The sequence below is a fragment of the Camelina sativa genome, chromosome 8, assembly GCF_000633955.1.
Source record: "Camelina sativa cultivar DH55 chromosome 8, Cs, whole genome shotgun sequence".
In the NCBI taxonomy this organism is placed as follows: domain Eukaryota; kingdom Viridiplantae; phylum Streptophyta; class Magnoliopsida; order Brassicales; family Brassicaceae; genus Camelina; species Camelina sativa.
This window is the reverse complement of record NC_025692.1, coordinates 24,003,370-24,023,046: the sequence shown is the minus strand read 5'-3', so window position 1 is coordinate 24,023,046 and position 19,677 is coordinate 24,003,370. Positions and strand designations below refer to the sequence as shown.

Sequence of the window (19,677 nt, the reverse complement as noted above, 5' to 3'; positions counted from 1 at the left end):
GCCGACAAGAAAGTATTATCATGGGCTTGTAGCCCATGTTGCTCCGCGTGGATTCAACGCGCCGTCACCGTCAACATAATTGGGAATCGAATATAAAAATTAGGGCAAGAGAGATAAAGATTGAATTGAAAAAACAGATCGGAATCGTCTAGAGAGAGAGAGAGAGAGAGAGAGAGGGAGAGGATGTCGTATCTTCTACCGCATCTGCACTCCGGTTGGGCCGTGGATCAGGCGATTCTGGCCGAGGAAGAGCGTCTCGTCGTCATTCGTTTCGGCCATGACTGGGATGAAACTTGTATGCAGGTCTGTGAAACGTTTCTTCCTCTTTTTCTAAGCTCGATTTTATGTTTTTATTCGATTTGAAGTTCCTAGTTTTCGATTTGGATCCTTTCGTACTGGAAAATTGCGATATTTTGTTGTGATTGTGTGAAAATTTTAGCCGTTCTTTAGCTCGATACTGATGGAAAATTAGGGTTTCACTATTATTCTTAACCTTTAGAGTTGTTTCCCTATTGTTCGCACTAGTGTTTCATTGTGTGGTCTCTGCCTCGTTTTCTTTTTGTGCTGATTCGGTGATTTTGATTGTTTGCAACTTCAGAGCCATTCGTGTGTTTCTTTATCTTGAAACTGATTAACTAACTTCGTATTTGTATGTTATACCAGTCATTCTCTTAGGGGTCTCTGGTTTTNTTTTTTTTTTTTTTTTTTTTTTTTTTTTTGTAGATGGACGAGGTGCTTGCTAATGTTGCTGAGACGATAAAGAACTTTGCAGTCATTTACCTTGTGGACATCACTGAGGTTCCAGACTTCAACACAATGTACGAGCTGTATGATCCTTCAACGGTCATGTTCTTCTTCAGGAACAAACACATCATGATCGATCTTGGAACTGGTAACAACAACAAGATCAACTGGGCTCTAAAGGACAAACAAGAGTTCATCGATATCATTGAAACCGTCTACCGTGGTGCAAGGAAAGGTCGTGGGTTGGTGATTGCTCCAAAAGATTACTCCACCAAGTACCGCTACTAACCGGGCTTCCCAACACATTTCTAGTTTGTTTTAAACCATTGAGTCTTCTATTGATTCTGGTCAGCTGAAATATCCCATGAACTGGTTTCATATATATGCTTTGATTCTGGTTTTTCGCTTGCTGTTTCGGTTGTTCTCCATTTTATGTATGTAACTCTACTTGCTTCGAACATAATTCAGTGAAATGAAACTTGGAAGCTGATATTGGGATTATGTATATATGCTTGTTGATCTTCTCTGGAAAAATAAAATGGTGACATAAGAGATTACAAAATTACAGTTAACAAATTTATAAAAAGTCTAGATGAACTGTAAATTGTACACCATTTGTCTAATTGTGATGGATTTATTTCAGAAATAAGGTATTGTTGAAAATTAAAGATGAAAAACTTTTAATATTTTGAGATTATGATTTTTAAGTTTTTGTTTATTGAAATCAATTAGTACCAATCAGGGAAAAATAAAAACTCTGAAAAGTCCATTATGTAGAAATAATGGGTTTGGGCTAAAGGTGTAGCCTTTAAAAAGAAGCCTCTTTTGTCGGCTTGTGATCGCAAGCACTCAGCTGATTCTTTGGAAAGAAGCTCCGCTGAATTTTCCTCTTTTGCTCCCATTTCTTTTTTTTTTCTTCCTCGCCTTCACACAGTTTTTTAGGGTTCGCGACTTGATTCGGATCGAGAACACCAAGAAGAAGAAGAAGAAGAAGAAGCCAAATCAATCATGTCAAGGCAAGTCGCAAGGCTTATCGGATCTCTCTCATCGAAAGCTCGCGGCGGCTCGGAGGTTTTCCCGTCATGCCAGTCTCTCACTTCGTTGACCCAATCTCGCTCTTTCGCGTCGGATCCTCATCCTCCTGCGGCTGTCTTCGTTGACAAAAACACACGTGTCCTCTGTCAAGGCATCACCGGGAAGAACGGCACTTTCCACACTGAACAAGCCATTGAGTACGGCACCAAAATGGTAAAAATCATCATTCCCTTTTTTTATCTTCTCCGAATTAGGTGTTCCGATTACAGTTCCATTAAGATCCTGGAGATGAGATTGCTTTAAAGCAAAAGTTGCTTTGCTAATTTAGCTTGTGTGTATGTGTGTGTGTTTACTTTTGTTATAGGTTGCAGGAGTGACACCAAAGAAGGGTGGAACTGAACACTTAGGTCTCCCTGTTTTCAACTCTGTTGCTGAAGCTAAGGCTGAGACCAAAGCCAATGCCTCTGTGATTTATGTGCCTGCTCCTTTTGCTGCTGCTGCTATTATGGAGGGTATTGAGGCTGAGTTAGATCTTATTGTGTGTATTACCGAAGGAATCCCTCAACATGACATGGTTGGTACATATTATCATCATCATGCATTCGATTTTTTTGTTTGTTGTATCTCCTTCAATGTAATTATCTCTTGTGCTTCTCTCTCTGACTTGGAACTTGTTTTGTTTCGGATTCAGGTACGTGTAAAGCATGCTCTTAACGGTCAATCAAAAACTAGGCTGATTGGTCCAAACTGCCCTGGGATTATCAAGCCTGGTGAATGCAAGATTGGAATTATGCCTGGATACATCCACAAGCCTGGCAAGATTGGAATTGTCTCGCGATCTGGAACCTTGACATATGAAGCTGTAAGGTCTTTTTATGTTTTATGATTCGTCCTCTGTCTCCGTTACGGAAGGTTGAACATAAATATTGTTTTTTTTTCACTAATGGAACTTTTGAAAATATACGTAAACGGCTTTTGTTTTGGTTCAGGACTTTGATACGAGGCCTTGTTTTTCTTAAATGTTGTTTTCGTTTTAACTCCATGCAGGTTTTCCAAACAACTGCAGTGGGTCTAGGCCAGTCTACTTGTGTAGGAATTGGTGGGGATCCCTTTAACGGGACAAACTTTGTTGACTGCCTGGAGAAATTCTTTGTTGATCCTCAAACAGAAGGTAATGTTTGCAAACTCGAGTTATCTTAATTCTTGTTCATGGTTCTCGGAAATGATCTTTTCCTCTAGATAGATTAACTTTAAAGATCATTTAGTAGATAAACTGGATTTTTACCTAATCTCTTAGGCTACAAGATTCTTATTTTAGAATGCTTCAATTGTGTTAGTTCCTATCTTTTCTTAAGTGTATATAGTAGCTCACTTGAAAAACTAAGAAATGGCTGGCGGTTTCAGGTATTGTTCTCATTGGAGAGATCGGAGGCACTGCAGAAGAAGATGCTGCAGCATTGATAAAGGTAAGAAAGCCATTGCGAATCTCTTTCAACTTGTTTCATCTCTCTGTATTTTCATTTGTATAAGTAAAATTCAATTTTTGGTTTTTGGTGAATTTAAACAGGCGAGTGGTACTGAGAAGCCTGTTGTTGCTTTTATTGCTGGACTTACTGCACCACCTGGTCGTCGAATGGGTCATGCTGGAGGTATTTCCATAAGCCATCTAGCTCTGTAAATCGGATTTGCTACTTTTGGTCTGGTGCTCTCACGCACTCCTCTGGTTTTTGTTTGTTGCAGCCATTGTTTCCGGTGGTAAAGGTACGGCTCAGGACAAAATTAAGAGTTTGAATGATGCCGGAGTGAAGGTTGTTGAATCTCCAGCTAAGATTGGATCGGCGATGTATGAGCTCTTTCAAGAAAGAGGTCTTTTGAAGCAGTGAAGTGAATTTCACTAGCTCTCGCTTCTTTTTTTTTCTTTCCCATTTTGAAACCTACAAGAAAAAAGAAAAGAAAACCCTAATTCCACGCCATTGATGGCTGTACACTCTTTTGGGGTTTGTTTTGCTAAATTGAGATGATTTTTTTTTCCAATTGAAGAAGAGTGATAATCAAAAGATTTGACAATGAGAAGATATTCATATCTTAAATCGGTACGTTCGTTGCGTTACATTGTCTAATGATATCATCCACTACAAGAAACAAATGTAAAGCAAATATTTCTTTATACATCTTTAATCTTTTACTGACACCCAAATAATCAGAAATAAGATCCTTTGGACTCAGCTGAAGTAAACTTCTGATTTTTGGAATTTACGGTTAGCTTTGCTAACTCTGCACAACAAACCCATGAAATTTTTTCTACTCGAACCTTTGAACCATTCATGTTTCTTAGCCTAATTTAACTTTTACCTAAGAAAATTAAATATGAAAATCTTAAAAACAAAAACAATGAGAGTCCTCAGTATAATCATAGTCAACATCGAGGAGACTCATCCGAGTTCCAATTAGCTGTAACACTGCATAGATCTTCTCGGAGTGAATATTCGTTTTGTCATGAGCTACGAATCTATGTGGTGTTTCATTCAATTCAATTATACTGTGTCCTGCAATTTTCTTCACTCCTTTCTTTTCCATTGCTTCTCTCATAGACCGAGCTGCACCAAACCGCTTGTTGATCGCATAAACGTTTGCTAGCCCGACATATCGTCCATCATTATGCGGTTGCAACTCAATAAGCTTCTTTCCAACTGTTTCCGCAAGCTCAAAGTTTCCATGGTTTATACACCCGTTGAGCAAAGCACCTAACATTGCACCTGTCGGTTTTACCGGCATTTCAGATATAAAATCATGTGCGTCTTTAACTAGACCAGCTCTAGAAAGCACGTCAACCATACAAGCATAATGCTCGCTCTTTGGTTCAGCTCCGCTTTCCTTAAGACTAGCGAACAAGTACCACGCTTCTTTCACTAAACCACCATGGGAACAAGCGGCAAGCAAGCACAAGTATGTTATCTCGTCAGGGTTAATCTTAGACACTTGCATTTTGTGAAACAGTTGGAGTGACTCTCTAATGAACCCGTGACTCGCAAGTCCTCCAATCATAGCGTTCCACATCAATGCATCCCTTTCCTCAACGAATGCTCTACAAAACACTCCCCAAGCGTCTCCTATAGAGCCGCACTTAGCATACATATCAATAAGAGACGTCTGCAATATAACTGTTAAGGGCAAATGCTCGTCAAGTATATAACGATGTACAGTCTTCCCTCGATTTAACGCACCCAAGTGAGCACAAGCGCACAAAACACTAACCATAGTGACTTCATTAGCCTTTGATGAACCCACTCTCATCAACTGATCAAAAATCTCCAATGCTTCGTTGTATTCACCGCTTTTGACATACCCATCGATCATAGAACTCCAAGACACAACATCTCTCTCAGTCATCTCATCAAACACCTGTCTTGCCGAAACAACATCCCCACACTTGGCATACACATCTAAAATAGCGTTCCAAGTGACCAAGTTCTTCACAGGCATTTCATCGAACAGCTTGCGCGCAGAAGCTCTGTCTCGGAACGAACCATACATATGGAAAAGAGTATTACATATGAACAAATCCCACTGAAACCCAGTTTTCGCGACGGAGCAATGCAAAGACCCACCGAGTTTTCTGTTCGAAAGACGAGAACTTGACTTCAAGAGAAACGGATAAGTCATGTGATCAGGTGAATACACGGACCTCAACATCTGGACATAGACGCGGATCGATTTCTCGGGGCTTCTGCTGTTGGAGAAGCCTCGTATTACTAGATTCCAGCCGTAGTTCGGAGGATTGGATAGATTCGACAAGAATCTGTAAGCGTAATTGACGTCCCCTGAAGAAGACAGAGCAGAGAAAGACAGAGTTTGAGAAACGAAAGGCTCTTCCTCGGAGAGACCAAATGTGATCAGGAGGGCGTGTGTTTTGTACAGCTCCGACATTGATTTGAATCGGTGACGCAGAATCGAGTTCGCAAAGAAGAGAGACGATGATGATTTCAACATTCACCTCCACTTTGCACTTTACAATGGTCAAAAGTTTCTAACTTTTCGATTTCGTTTGAATCATCGAATGGGTTGTTTTAACAACTAACCGGATAAATAAATTGTAGATTTAAGTCCTCAAAGTTTATAGTTTTACGAAACACGAACCCAATTTCTTTTTAAATAACCCCCCGTTATTTTAGTCGGAGTACAATGTACCCTTTTTTACATGAAGAAAAAAAAAACTCAATCCCTAACTGAAAAATAAATCTTTCAAGGGTGGTTATTGCTGCTACTCCAAAACCTTCATGGAAGAATCCGCCGCCAAAGTAATAATCTTCTTCTCCTTATGGCTTCCTTGTTTGTTTCTCTATTGATGGTTTCTTGCTTCACAAGTTTGAACTTTATGTAAGAAATAGATTTGAATTTCTGATTAGGAGATCTTTTTTTGTTTTTTGGTACCTTAGGGGATGGAATTGATGGGTCGTGATGATGGAGACATTCGGAAAAGGAGGTAAAATTGATGATTTTTTTTTTGTTTTTTTTTGTTCTTTAGGAAGAGATTTGTAACTGTAAAAAGATTGATTTATGATGATGTTCTTGTGTATGTGTGTTGATAATGTTTATCAAATGATTTCAGTTGCATAAGTTTTAACATAACTGGGTATGACACTTCGCTTGGTGAGTATGATCTCACACGCGCGTTGAGAAAACATTTCGCTTCATGTGGTTGGATCAAAATTTTTTATATTCCAAGAAACGTTGTAACCTCTACTCTCAGCAGGTTATTTTTATGGTTGAGGCTTCTTCTTTATGCTCTCCAATATATATTTTCCAGCTCAAAGGTTTTAAATATTACATTGGCTTTTTTTTTTTTTTTTTTACAGCGTTGCTTTCATGGAGATTCAGGGAGACGAAGGCACAGGACAGAAGGTGTTGGAACTTAATGGAAGTGACGTGGGAGGGTGGAATGTAGTTGTTCATGCTTTGCCTAATCAGGGACCAGACAGTGCTTTTTGCCCTAAAGCGGCTGCTTTTAGAGCTCAATCCAAACGAAAAAACCAGTAAATTTTTGATTTTTTCTTTTTCTTTTTCTTGTAGATTTGTTGTATCTATAAATATATATATATATATATACGCGTGTGTGTGTGTGTTGTTGATATCTGATATCATCATTATTGCAGAAGCACCACTTTTCTTGTTTCTGGATTTGACACTTCGCTTCCTGAGGCTTATATCGAGCGCTCTTTGAGCAAGTGTTTCTCTTCATGTGGAGAGATCACTGGTATTTCTCTGACCAGAGGAGTTGGCGGTGTTCTCAAAAGGTTTGTTTGTTTGTTTGTTTGTGGCTTCTCCCTCCGTCCGATTTCCCCCAGCTCCCAAGTTTTTTTAATAACTAAAAACATGTTTTCTTTTCCTTACAGCTATGCTTTCATTTCTATTTTGGGAGAAGGCGCATCAGAGAAGGCGCTGAAACTTAATGGAAGCGACGCTGGAGGATGGAAAGTATCTGTTGTGGTTTTAAGGTTACCGTGAAATTCCAATGCTGTTATGAATAAAAGACGGTAAAATCGATTTTTCTTAGGAGGTGTTTGTATCAGTGGAGATTATGATGTTCTTTGTGTTGTTGATTATAATATCATCTCTTATTATGTATATATTGCAGCTGCTTTGGGATTTCAGTTACGGGATATGACACTTCCCTTCCTGAGGATGATCTCAAGAGTGCCTTGAGTAAACATTTCCGTTCATGTGGAGAGGTCATGGATATTTCTATTAGCAGGATTGACAGGTTTGTAGCTTCTTCCTCCAATTGTGATTTGTTAAAAAATGCTAGTAAACTGAAGACTTGTGTTTTTTTGTTGATTTTTACAGCAAAGCTTTAATTTATATTATGGGAGAAGGCGCAGGAGAGAAGGCGCTGGAACTTAGTGGAAGTTACATGGAAGGATGCAACGTAGTTGCCAAGGTTGATTCTGTACCGGATAAGAGCTTTGGCTACCGCCGTTTCTTACAAGGCTGCCCAGGTACACATCAATTTGCTTGTGTTTTTTTTGTGCTTTGTGATAACAAAAGTGACATATCATATGAATTCGTCCTTTATTTTAGATACGAAGAAGGCTAAGATGACTAAGGTGTAGAAAGCTCTCTCTATAGAAGACAAAGAAGCTCGCCCTTGGCTGTTTTTTTTTTAACTTCTGATGCAATACAAACCATTTTTATTGCTGTACTTTGGGTTTTCCCGTCTGGGTCAATAATCATCATGTGCCTTGTTTTACTAATTTACCTACCTATGCTGTTAGTGCAATAATCATTATCTGCCTTGGATAACAGTATTACCCAAGTATGTGCCTCGTGTCATACGATTCGATTGATTGATTAGGTAGACAAAAGCATTATCTCCGATGGGACACCAAACGAACAACAACTTTATTAAATATTAAAAATGTGGGTATAGTCTAGGCCCAAATTATATTCGAGACCCAGTAACTCAGTAAAAATGTTCCCGTTTCGTTACAATGACTAGTGAGTAATCGGGTCAATTAAGTCCGATTCTGTAGGGGAACGTGCGAGTCGAAAGTAGTGGTATTATTGCTTCCTATTTTCAAGTTGGTTAAGTACTTTAACTAATAGACTAATAAAGAGTATCCCTTTCAGCATGTATCATGTCTCTGTATTTCACAAAAAGAAAAAATCAGAGTGAGCGATGAGAAAGAAGTTAACCTTTCTAGATGGGCTAACGAGACAAATACCATCTTTCTTTTTTGGTAGTTAACTGGCGGAGACACTCAAATGATAAAAAAAAAATGAGGGTATTTGAGAAGTAATACTAAAATTTTTAGAAAACGATAGACCGATCCAGTTAGGATCATCAATATTAGTAGTTAAGATCGGAAAATAATATTAGTAGTTGGATAATCAATGTTAATAGTGTTATATTTCTTAATTAATAGTAGTAGTTAGGATATCAATCAGAAATTCGTAATCTTTCAATATCTGTTTCCCATTATCCACACTCATGAAACAATACTTTCTCAAAAAATCCCATAAAAATAATAAGTTGAAGTGTTACGTAGTGGAAGGGCTTTTCATAAGCAAACATAAACCCAAAACCTAAGCATAAATTAAGCAAACGTAGAGTATTCATAAGATTGAAGTCTTAAACCACTTGCATTACAACGAATTTTACTATTAACCCCATCCCTCGAGGTACATAGATATACCCACTTTCACCCCACCCAACACCATCAGTGTCCTGCAATTCAAAGGACAAGTCATCAGATCCTGTATATAGCATAGTGTGATGCATCCGGAGCAAAGGGTCATGATCTTGAGTCAATTCTTATGCAGTAGAAAAGTAAACTTCCTGAAAACAAAAATAATAGAATTTGGGTTAAAGAAATCAAAACTTTACACAACAAGTAGAAGACATTTCAGATTAACAAATTTCAACTTTAACAAATGATCAGATTGAAAGAGCAACATGTAAGGTCCGGATATGATGTAAAATGTGCTCTTCAAAAGCATCAATAGTTCAATACCCAATGGAAAATCTTCGAACCAGAAAATATCCCATCCAGTAAGTCAAAATCTCTCGATATCAGGCTACAAATAAGATGCACAAGTTACTTTACAAATGTTGTTTTAATTAATCAAAAGACTTACAATATATAGTTTGAACTTACATCATCTTAGATAGAGGTCTGATTGATGTTGTAAGTTAGTGGCCGATACAATCTATCAGTTCCTGGATATCTTCTTAATTAATTTTAGTAGTTACTTGTTAGGATCATCAACCATAATCTTTCAATGTCGTTTCTATGATTGATGGAAGATTTTGCATTTGCAATCATAATGTACTTTTCTGAAAACAAAAATAATATTAGGGGTTAAAGAAATAAAAAAATTACACACGCATATGTTCATGAAACTGATTCCACTAATGATTAGTGTCATCATTAAATCAAGTAGATAACATTTGTGCAACAGTGGTTCACCGAAGTCAATTTCACAAAAAAAGCATAAGCTTCTAAACTGACTCCTTTGATATCAAATGACTATGAGATAAATAACACCAAAACCAAAATTATCGTTAAATATGTGAAAATTATCGTTAAATATGTGAGTTGAAAGTCTACAACTATAAGGCCATGACCTTATACCCAATAGCCCAACACAAATCTATTTTAAAAATAAACAAACTAACTTCATTTATCAACATATAATTGCGTTTAATTGTGAAATCTCAATCCAAACTAACATTTAATTTTATTTAATTGTAAAATCTAATTCTAACTATTTTTTTATAAACTTAAATCGATATATAATTTCATTTAATTGTAAAATTTAAATCATAATCTTTATTTATAAACCATAATTCTTTTTTCTAAACTAAAACCAACATATAATATTATTTGATTGTAGAATCTGAATTGTGATTCTTCTATATAAATTCCAACACACATATAACCTCGTTTAATGTAAATTTAAATTTTATTTATAAATCAAACCTAAAATTTTATCGTTTTTTTAATGTTTTTTTGTTTTCTGATTTTAGTTTTAATTTGTTTTTAAAATATAATATCTCATGCCACGTGTTCCCCATTCACCCAATTCAAAGAAGCTGCGGTGCGGTCCCTCCCCCCTCTTCCCTTATGAACTACTGGTTCAATAATTCAATCAATTTCAGGTCTGGTACAATCAGCGACTGGGTTGCTAAACCGGCAGATATATATTTGAGTTGAGGAAGTGATGGAGCCTTCAGATTAGTTTAGCCCGAAATGTTGAGAGGGTTCTGATGGAAAATTACAAAGCAAAAGTTTGTTGACAAACAACTAAATAGACTGGTGGATTCCAGTTATTGTCTACAAATAAATAAAAATATAGCAAATACACAGTCAAAGCAGCAAAGCTGACCTCTGGATTCCATAAACTTTTACTGCTTTATTCAACTGGTTAATCCTGCTATACATCTCAGATTAGTATCTTGAATTTCGTCTTCAATCTGGATCCAAATGCAACTATCTCAGCTTGAACATTGCGCGCAGAGCTATCAGCCACTCGTTGAGGACCCGTATTGAATGTCAGAAGTTTCTGCAACAGTTTCGATTAAATCATAGCTTTACCAGCCAATGAAGTGCTGATCCATATAGTACAGAACCTCTGCGCGTAGTCTCTCATCACAGATAACTTGTGAAACCTGGTTGCCAGTAATTGTAACGTCAATATAAACATTGCTATTAATGATCCAAATTCCAAACACATATAGAGTAATTCTTATTACCTTTTTTTCAATTCTAAGTGCATAATGTTAAGAAGACAAAATAAAATCTTGCTCCAGAGCAAATACCTTGTAAGAAGGAGCTAGTGCTAGCTGGGTCCATGGCATCAGACCAAGAGTAGCAACAAGAAGCTAGCTTCTTATTGGTTTCAAAGCTGAGCTTATATGCCAAATCATCAGCTGAACAGCTCTGCAACCAATCTTGGTAAGTCCGCTGTTTCAGTTAGCATCGTTTGGCGTTTGACTCATTTTCTACTCAAAATAGCTATAAGTGGAAGTCTGCCGCTTTTTATTAGACCTGTAAGATAACATGATGTCTTAGAGTCTTCCACAAACTTATTTGTAGCATCAACAGCAAGTAGATAGTTCCTATCTACTGAAACCGGAAATTTTCCTTCATTAACCATTTCTCTGAATATCCCAAACCCGGCACTGATGTTTTCTCTTGACAGGAAAGAGCTTACAAGCGACAAGTATACAGCTGAATCAGGCTCCATTTCTTTTTCTTCCATCTCACGAAAATAAACCAAGGCTTCACTAGACCAGCCACACTTGCAAAGACCTTGAATAAGTGCCATGAAAGTAATTCTATTTGGATAGCAATGTTTGCCCTTCATTTCGTTCCAACGAGAGACTGCTTCACTAGGTCTTCCACTAGCACATAGCCCATGGATTAAGCTAGTATAAGTAATAACATCAGGGTCTTTCTCATCCTCACACATGCTTGCTATATACGACATGACCCGGTCAATCTCACCCTCTTTGCACCATCCATCTATCATACTGTTATAAGTAGCAACAGAAGGTTTTAGTCCTTTCGATACCATTTCGTTAAACACGTTATCAGCTTCCGTAGTTCGACATGCTTTACATAGAGCCTTTATCAATACATGATATGCAATCACATCAGGGCAATGACCTTTGGAACATCTGTCTCGAAATAACTCTAAACCTCTATCTACTCCCTCATTTTTAATGACACCATCAATTGCAGCAGTATAGGCAACCATGTGACCAAGGAAACCTTCTCCAGCCACATCATCGAGGTATTTACAAGCATCAACAGCCATCCCATTCTCACAAAGTTTTTTGACAAGCAAAGTCGAATGCTTTATCCATGGCTCAAATCCATAAAAACGCATCTTTATCAGCAGATCGAGTGCCCCTGCAGTATCGCATCGTTCAGCCAAGCAACCATAAATACAATTAAGTGTGAATTGACTTGGTTCAACTCTGGCATCCTTCATTTCTCCCAAGAGTTTCAAGCTCTCTTCCGACCTTCCTTCTTTACACATCCCCTCTATTGTGTTGTTGTACATCATAAGATTTGGAGTAAGGCCATTCTGGACAATATCACGCAACAAGGTCACTGCCATATCCAGCTTGTTAGCTTTGACTAAGCAGTCAATCACAATGCTAAGAGAATCTGAATCTGGGAGGATCGCTTTATTATAATCCTTAAGAAGCTTGATAATCTCAGACACACCATCCGACTCATGATTTCCCATGAGGTTCTGAATAAAATTGTAAGCCTCGTGCACCAAATCATTCCTAATAAACCCCTTCAATAAAGATTTGTAAAGAAGCATCACAGATTTTGTGTCAATGTCTCCAATGATCACTTTTGTAATCCGAATTAATTCACTTTCTTCAGAAAATGAACATATTAGCTTCCCAAGTATTCCTCTATCAGGTTGAATTCCTGACCTCTTAATCTCCAAATACAAACTAAGAGCCATCTCAAGATCTTTAACCTTGCAAAGTCCACCTATCAACACATCATACAATGCAATATCAACGACCATACCCATCCGACACATTTTCTCAAACAACAGAAGCGCTTTATCAATCCGAGACTCCTTTACAAACCCATGAATCAAAACACAATACGTCTTACTGTTCAACCTAATATGGCGTTCTTCTAACATCTCAATCAACTCAAACGCCTTATCCACATGACCCCACTTGCAAAATGACACAACCAAGATCGTAGAAACATGTTCATCAAGCCAGCCTCGACTAAGAATCTCGTTAAAAACACTCAACGCACTCTCAGACTTCCCAGTGTTACAGTAAACCTGCAAAACTGGTGTAAGAGTAAACTTATCGAAATGAAACCCGTAATCCCTCATCTCATTCAACCTCGCCTCAACCAACTCAACCGAGCTTGAATTGGACTTAGAAATCGCTTCTAACAAACAGTTATAACTATATGCATTGGGAACACAAAGACCCATCTCTCTAACTCCATCAAAAACAGAACTTGCTTCTTCCACCAGCCCAGCATTACCCAAACACCTAATAAAATACCCTAACGCTCCAGGAGACATAAAACAACGAGAACTCAGAACATCTCCAACCAAAGCTTTCAGTGAGGCATTTTGTCGAGCACGTGATAGGATAGAAGCCATGGCATTGTAAGCATACATATCGTTTCTATAACCATCCTGTTTAGAAACCCAATTGAAGAACTGATAAGCCAAACCCCACCTTTTGAATCCATTCAAGACGGTTTCGACTACCTTGGTGTTTAGCTCTGGAGCGAGTCTCAGTAACTCAGGGTCGTCAGGTGAAAAAGGCTGTCTTGTGAAGATGGCGATTATGTTATGGGCAAGCTTGGATTGATTGGGATGGCGGAGGAATCTGGTGTTATCTAGCTTCGTCGTGAATGGTCTGTGAAGTTGTTGTTGTTGTCTAGAGAATCGATGGCAAAGATGTGCGATTCTCGAGAAAGCCATGAGAAGAAGAAAGAACACACAAATCAGTCAGTCCCCAAAAACCCTTTTGGTAATGTGATTTTTTGATTTTTTTTCCTAAACCCTTTCGTTTTTTTTGGCACCTGAAGACCGCGTTTGGATTATGCAATTTTGGAGAAGCGCGTTTGAATGCGGGATTTGCAGACGTGATTTTAAGTTGAATAGTCAACCTTCTCTTTTGTCGCCGACAAAAGTCAACCTTAATTATATAATAGATGGTTTTATTTGAGTTAATTAAAAGAAATGTAGTATATTTTTTTAGGGAAATGCCACATTTTTCTAACTTTTTCCACAATGCCACATCGCCTACTTGAAAAGACGAAATAACTCTTAGACGCCTCACACGGCGCTACGCGAGTGAGAGAGAAACGAGCCAAATCCAAATTTATTTTTTATTTTCGATAATAGTATAGATATATAATAAAGATATACTAAGGTTTTCGTATATATATATTTTTTCCATAATATGTATTAAACCGAATTAATTATTATTATTTTGTTTAGAAATTAAAAAATAATAAATATCTAATCAAAAATAAATATGTTTACATTATATATACAATTACAAATTTAATAATTTTTTTTTATGGTAACAACTTTAAACTATTTCCAAAAATATTGGGTAATTATAATTTTATAATTAATAGTAAAAAAACAAACTTCACCACAGCTGGTTCATATAAAAACAACCAAACCATATTCATTCCCAATAACTTTGATTCGTTACCAGAGGGGTTAGAATCATCTCTCTATTAGAGAAGCAAATCTGTAGAGAAAGACTTTGTGGCTCTAAACGGTAAATCCTCTGCCCAAAAATTGTCCAGTTAAAAATCATCTTTCCAATAACAACCTCTAAAATAAAAATATAATGATTTGAAATGAAAGCATATGAATTTTAAAATAAGATATTTTACCTACACACTTTAATCTTCTATATATTCTTTACTTTCAAATACATTCAAATCTATTTAAATTATAACGTAAATTTTGACTTCAAAAATAAATCACGAAATTTTAATAAAAAAAGAAAAACAAACCACTAAACTAATAACATTGGATTCTGACAAATATTTATAAATCATATATTGAATTAGTGATTAAATAACAAATGAATTTGATAAGAGTTTTAAAATCAAGATTAAATAAGACATGGTTTTTTTGTAGAGATTTAAATACATTAAAATGCATGACTGAATAAATATTAGTAAGAGGTTCGGCCTAGATTCGTACATCCTCTCGTGCTAGGGACGAGTCTGATTCTTACTTGATTCTTACTTTCTAGTGTTGTTGCCTCTGTTCTTTTTTATTATTTTACTATGCTGGTATGCAAAAACGTCAACGGAAAAACGATGAACCCATTTCAAACTCATCAGATTCTAGAAATTTTTTGGCACAAGCCAAACGAGCATTCGCCAAAATGTATGTCGCAATCTCACTATCTCCTTGTCCCCCTTTGTAACCATTCCACTCGAAAGCTTCAAGACTGTACAACAAACACTTGGGAACATAATTTGGTCGCTTCCAGCAATCCGGGGTTTCTTTACTAGAAAAACCAAGCACATGTTCCTAAGACCAAATTAGCAAACAATACAGTTAACATGAGTCAAACACCCATATCCGGTCGGGAACTTTATTAGGGTAAACACAAAAGCATAATAAAGCAAACCGCTTACATCGGTGAGTTTGAGAACTCTTAGTTTGGGAGAATCTTGGAGCATATGAGTGAGAAGATCCCACCAACCTTGAGCACATGTATTCAGTTCCAGATCAACAAGACGGTGGAAGATCATGCCAGAAGGAGACATAACCTGTACACCAATAACAACCACACAATTAAACCCAAAAAAAAAAAACAACAACAACTACACAAGTAAGAAAAAAAAAAGGGCGAAAACAAACAAAAACATTCAAGCTAAAATCTGTTAATATATATGGTATATACCTCTGAGAGTGATAAACACAGAGAAAGCAAGCGGACCGAAGTAAGAGCCTTCATAAAGTTTTGGTTAACTCCATGAGTCATGTCAACATAGGCATATTCTCAATTCGATGGAAGTCGTAAAGGAAGTTATCTCCAATGTGAAGGTGGACGAGAGAAGGAGTATCTATCACCAACCCATTACCCTTTTCACCCCTCCCGAAATTGATCACCTTTAGTTTCCGTAAAGAAGGCACAACGAGAGTGACGTCCAGCTCATTGTGTTCCACAATAAGTTGTTTCAAGTTTTGGACAACCGGATAAAACCTCCGAAGGGAATCCTTTTCCGGATACTCCACATCATCAAGGTGCATAAATTTTAGAGACGGGAGACAAACATAAAGAGGAATATCAATACGAATGCAACGCATGAGTATCAAGGTTTCCAGTGTTTTGCATGTGTATAGGCTACTCGGCAAACGAATGAAAACGCTCTTTAGGACATCAATTTTAAGCTCATGCACACGGTGACCAAACTGCAGTGTCAATCCATATTCCAATATCTACGACTTGACACTCGGAACCAAGCTTGAGATATAAGCTCTGTAGAAACGGTGCCTTGTTTAACAACAAGCTCCTGTAAACAAACTGAGTGAAGCTCTTATAGTCGCCATCACTGTGACTGCTATCATCATACTCAAGTTTGACACTAAACTCCAAAGAAATTGCCATCTTTTCGACAAAAGACTTGTGGCCACGGCATGTTTTGTCGGGACAAGTGATAGTTTTCCAATGAGCAACTCGTCTGGAAGTTGATTGATGATGTCCATGCCACTCGGTTTTGCTGTGAAACTGCAAAAAAAAAAAAAAAGAAGAAGAATTAATACGCTTTGCATTAATTGTTTGACGAATCAAAAAGGGTTCATAAAGCCGAGGCTTGACATCATCATATATAGTCTAACATTAACAAACATATTACTCGTTACGTTCTCGAACATCGTTTTCAAGAATCAACTTAATGGCCATCAAATCATATCAATATATAACTGTACCCCTAGACAATCAGATCCCTGTTTATACGTCATGAATCAAGAGTCATAACAAAAGAAAACGACACTATGCTTCGCAAATACCGTCCTCTGGTGAATAGAAAGTGCGATAGGCAACTGCTACTGCAACTAGAACTGATAACTTCCAGCACAAGAAAACAGTTCAAAAACAGATTAATTAGGTTTTTTGCATATTTTCACAGGCAGCTGTTTCTTGCGCGACAATCTAGAAACGCGGTGGCTACGTTTCACCTTTTACGGTGACTTTGACAAATCAGACGGCTTCCCTGACACTTCCAATATCGGGAAAAATCTTTACTCTGATCTGAATCTCTTAGATGTTTCCGTAATTCACCTCTACATACCCCAACTTGAAACTCTCTAACTGTAACTAAAACTGATTCAGTCAAATAATAGAGGATTTACCGTTTTTACGTTAACACGTTTCCTTTTCCCGTGGTGATCTCCTCCTCCTTAACACAAACGAACGAACACACCACAAAAACTACGACAACGACGGCTCAGGAACTCAACACCAACAGCGATGGCGGATTTGGGCTCTTTTAGGTGGTGGCTGCACAGCTTGCTTTTATTTGGGAGTTAGTTATAATGGGCCTTTCTTAATTTTCCGAAAGCCCAAATATCTTTTTATCTGGAAAGCCCAATTAGCACTTGCGTTAAGAGGAGAGGAGCCTACTGGTGGAAGTTAAAATTTGACTTCTTCTCCGATTTGGCTGCACCGCCGGAGCTTTACAAAGAGGAGGTGTCGTGTGAAGATCAAAACTTAAAACCATGGCTTCTCCGATCAATTCGCAGAAAACGGGTAAAAATAAAACCCCCTTTTAGCTCTCTTTTTTCATTCGCCGTAAAACCTAACAAGAAAAGTTGTTTTGCTCAGTATTCTAGGGTTTCTTGCAATTCCCGAGATTTTGTGTTCTTGTTTTCAAGTTACGTTGAAGTTAAAGGATATTATTTTATACAATGTGGAATCAGAAGAATAAGTTTTTTATTGTCTATATATTGATTTGATGAGTCTAATTTTGGTATTGTCTACTACAATGTAACAGTTTCGGATGACGATGAGATTGATTACTCCATCAAACCAGAATTCTATGATTCAGAACTTGATGATAAAGATGAGCTTTGGATGGTTAGCAAGAGAGATGGTCGTCCTTCTGATGCTGTACTTAGCTGTCCAGCTTGTTTCACCACTGTCTGCTTAGAGTGTCAGAGGTAATTTCTATTTTCTTAGAACTTGGTGTTTTTTTTATCTTCTTAGTTTTTTATATCAATTCGAGTTCTCAATGTTGCTGCTAGTATTCCATTGTTTCATCTCGAAACATGTGTTTGCTTCATGATAGTAACTTGCTCGATCCTGTAATTAGAGATTCTTGACCATTGTTACAGGCTTTAGATTTAGGAATGACAAACTTGATAGGATGCAAAACTGTTCACGGCCTAATTTACGAGAAAATCAACATTTGTGTAATTCCGTATAACACATGTTTTATCTTCTTCATAGATAGTTTATATTCCATCAAACATTTGATTTCACAATGTTGCTAGATTCCCTTGTTCAATATTATTAATCCCCACCAATGTGTTTGCTTCCTGGAGAATATATTGATAGTAACTTGCTAGATTCTGGAATGTTGACTTGATTTGGAGATTATTGACCATTGTTACAGGCTCTAGATATCATCAACATGTGAAAATCCAAATATTCTTTTTAAGCATAACAACAATCTTCATAGAATCTAAATCGGTTTATGACTTTAATTAACGAGAAATCTCTACTATCGGTCTAATCCCTATCCTAGAACCCTAGGTACTATCCACTACCAACCGCCTAGGCTATTACAATGTTCATGCAATATAAGACTAACATAAGGACTTAAAACAATGGATTTCTTTTTGTTCTTCTCTTCAATATATTGTCTTGTTTATAATTTTGTTCCCTTTGCACTTCTTTGAGCTGTGTGAATCGACAGATGAACTTGTTTTAGTAATTATTATCTGTGGAAATTGAGACAAGTGAGTAAAACTTTTGCAGGCACGAGCAGTACGTGACACAGTACAGGGCAGTATTTGTGGTCAATTGCAGAGTAGATAAAGACACAGTTTTGCAAGAAAAAGGAATGCCCTCGAAGATTGGTAAAAGAAGGAGAGATTCGGAGATGCAAGAAACTGATTCTGTAGAGAGTGAAAAAGTTAACCGGGTCTTTTGCTCAGCTTGTTCGACAGAGATTGGAGTAGTCGATAGTGAAGAGATCTACCATTTCTTTAATGTCATTCCAAGCGAGCCTTAGAACAACCTGGTTTTATGAGTTAGCTGTTTGTAACGGTTTCAGAAAGCAGGTGATTAGGATTATTGTTTCGGTAGTTTGCGTTTGTCTTTACGTTTCAGTGTATATTTGTTTGATAGTTTTGAAAAATCAAGTCATTTGAGAATTTTGACTGACGAGTGACGACGCCTATATTTCCCAAGTCAGAATCGTCCACATGATTATCAAACAAATATGAAATACCAAATACAAAGCGAGTAAAAAACTCGGTTACGAAGATAATTTTGATATTGAGATTCACCGAAGACCCTATTGAACATTTTAGTAGATAGGTCTAACCTGTGAATTATAAACGTATATCTCTATTCTATTCTTTGATTTGTAAATAACAAGATTGCAAAGAAGTATCCCAAAGTTAAATCCATGTTACGGGGGGAAAAGGATAAATCGATGGTCGCTGCTTGGTCTCGGAACGTCTAATATGGCAGAAGATAAAGCGATCCACTCAGTTTATTACACGAGATGACGTGGATTATTCTAATTGGTGGAGTAAGCTAAGAAAATCTAGGGAGGCATCAGGCAAGTGAAGAAGAAAAGAAAGAGATATTTGTATGAAACACGTGTTGATTCTCTTTCTTTT

General features: G+C 37.2%; 6 protein-coding genes and 1 pseudogene across 6 annotated transcripts; 4 read left to right on the top strand and 3 right to left on the bottom strand.

The window, feature by feature from the left end:
- On the top strand, positions 115-1,251 carry LOC104708266 (thioredoxin-like protein YLS8). The gene is made up of 2 exons (XM_010424813.2): positions 115-303; positions 724-1,251. The coding sequence occupies exons 1-2, from the start codon at positions 184-186 to the stop codon at positions 1,030-1,032; spliced, it is 429 nt and encodes a 142-aa protein (XP_010423115.1). The 5' UTR covers positions 115-183; the 3' UTR covers positions 1,033-1,251.
- LOC104708265 (succinate--CoA ligase [ADP-forming] subunit alpha-1, mitochondrial) lies at positions 1,593-3,849 on the top strand. The gene is made up of 7 exons (XM_010424812.2): positions 1,593-1,992; positions 2,144-2,353; positions 2,471-2,641; positions 2,827-2,950; positions 3,184-3,245; positions 3,347-3,428; positions 3,520-3,849. Exons 1-7 carry the CDS (start codon positions 1,753-1,755, stop codon positions 3,660-3,662), a joined length of 1,032 nt encoding a protein of 343 aa, XP_010423114.1. The 5' UTR covers positions 1,593-1,752; the 3' UTR covers positions 3,663-3,849.
- Positions 3,801-5,815, bottom strand: LOC104708264 (pentatricopeptide repeat-containing protein At5g08305-like). Its single transcript, XM_010424811.2, has one exon. The coding sequence runs from the start codon at positions 5,767-5,769 to the stop codon at positions 4,156-4,158; it is 1,614 nt and encodes a 537-aa protein (XP_010423113.1). The 5' UTR covers positions 5,770-5,815; the 3' UTR covers positions 3,801-4,155.
- Positions 6,397-7,769, top strand: LOC104708263 (nucleolin 1-like). Its single transcript, XM_019229127.1, has 5 exons — positions 6,397-6,812; positions 6,933-7,073; positions 7,173-7,313; positions 7,415-7,540; positions 7,624-7,769. The coding sequence occupies exons 1-3, from the start codon at positions 6,646-6,648 to the stop codon at positions 7,282-7,284; spliced, it is 420 nt and encodes a 139-aa protein (XP_019084672.1). The 5' UTR covers positions 6,397-6,645; the 3' UTR covers positions 7,285-7,313; positions 7,415-7,540; positions 7,624-7,769.
- LOC104708262 (putative pentatricopeptide repeat-containing protein At5g08310, mitochondrial) lies at positions 10,496-13,892 on the bottom strand. The gene is made up of 2 exons (XM_010424807.2): positions 11,099-13,892; positions 10,496-10,948 (listed from the first exon to the last, which is right to left on the bottom strand). The coding sequence occupies exon 1, from the start codon at positions 13,765-13,767 to the stop codon at positions 11,275-11,277; it is 2,493 nt and encodes an 830-aa protein (XP_010423109.1). The 5' UTR covers positions 13,768-13,892; the 3' UTR covers positions 10,496-10,948; positions 11,099-11,274.
- Positions 15,121-16,533, bottom strand: LOC104709882 (annotated as a pseudogene).
- LOC104708261 (E2F-associated phosphoprotein-like) lies at positions 17,482-19,216 on the top strand. The gene is made up of 3 exons (XM_010424806.2): positions 17,482-17,575; positions 17,820-17,985; positions 18,806-19,216. The coding sequence occupies exons 1-3, from the start codon at positions 17,545-17,547 to the stop codon at positions 19,059-19,061; spliced, it is 453 nt and encodes a 150-aa protein (XP_010423108.1). The 5' UTR covers positions 17,482-17,544; the 3' UTR covers positions 19,062-19,216.

Bases quoted from the DNA above. Each gene is read 5' to 3' on its own strand.
- LOC104708263 (XM_019229127.1), top strand. From the start codon at position 6,646: ATGGAGATTCAGGGAGACGAAGGCACAGGACAGAAGGTGTTGGAACTT. The intron at 6,813-6,932 runs GTAAATTTTTGA...TCATTATTGCAG, and splicing joins CAATCCAAACGAAAAAACCA to AAGCACCACTTTTCTTGTTT. The intron at 7,074-7,172 runs GTTTGTTTGTTT...TTTTCCTTACAG, and splicing joins GTTGGCGGTGTTCTCAAAAG to CTATGCTTTCATTTCTATTT.
- LOC104708264 (XM_010424811.2), bottom strand. From the start codon at position 5,769: ATGTTGAAATCATCATCGTCTCTCTTCTTTGCGAACTCGATTCTGCGT.
- LOC104708266 (XM_010424813.2), top strand. From the start codon at position 184: ATGTCGTATCTTCTACCGCATCTGCACTCCGGTTGGGCCGTGGATCAG. The intron at 304-723 runs GTCTGTGAAACG...TTTTTTTTGTAG, and splicing joins GGGATGAAACTTGTATGCAG to ATGGACGAGGTGCTTGCTAA.
- LOC104708262 (XM_010424807.2), bottom strand. From the start codon at position 13,767: ATGGCTTTCTCGAGAATCGCACATCTTTGCCATCGATTCTCTAGACAA.
- LOC104708261 (XM_010424806.2), top strand. From the start codon at position 17,545: ATGGCTTCTCCGATCAATTCGCAGAAAACGG. The intron at 17,576-17,819 runs GTAAAAATAAAA...ACAATGTAACAG, and splicing joins GATCAATTCGCAGAAAACGG to TTTCGGATGACGATGAGATT. The intron at 17,986-18,805 runs GTAATTTCTATT...AAACTTTTGCAG, and splicing joins GTCTGCTTAGAGTGTCAGAG to GCACGAGCAGTACGTGACAC.
- LOC104708265 (XM_010424812.2), top strand. From the start codon at position 1,753: ATGTCAAGGCAAGTCGCAAGGCTTATCGGATCTCTCTCATCGAAAGCT. The intron at 2,642-2,826 runs GTAAGGTCTTTT...AACTCCATGCAG, and splicing joins GAACCTTGACATATGAAGCT to GTTTTCCAAACAACTGCAGT. The intron at 3,429-3,519 runs GTATTTCCATAA...TGTTTGTTGCAG, and splicing joins TCGAATGGGTCATGCTGGAG to CCATTGTTTCCGGTGGTAAA.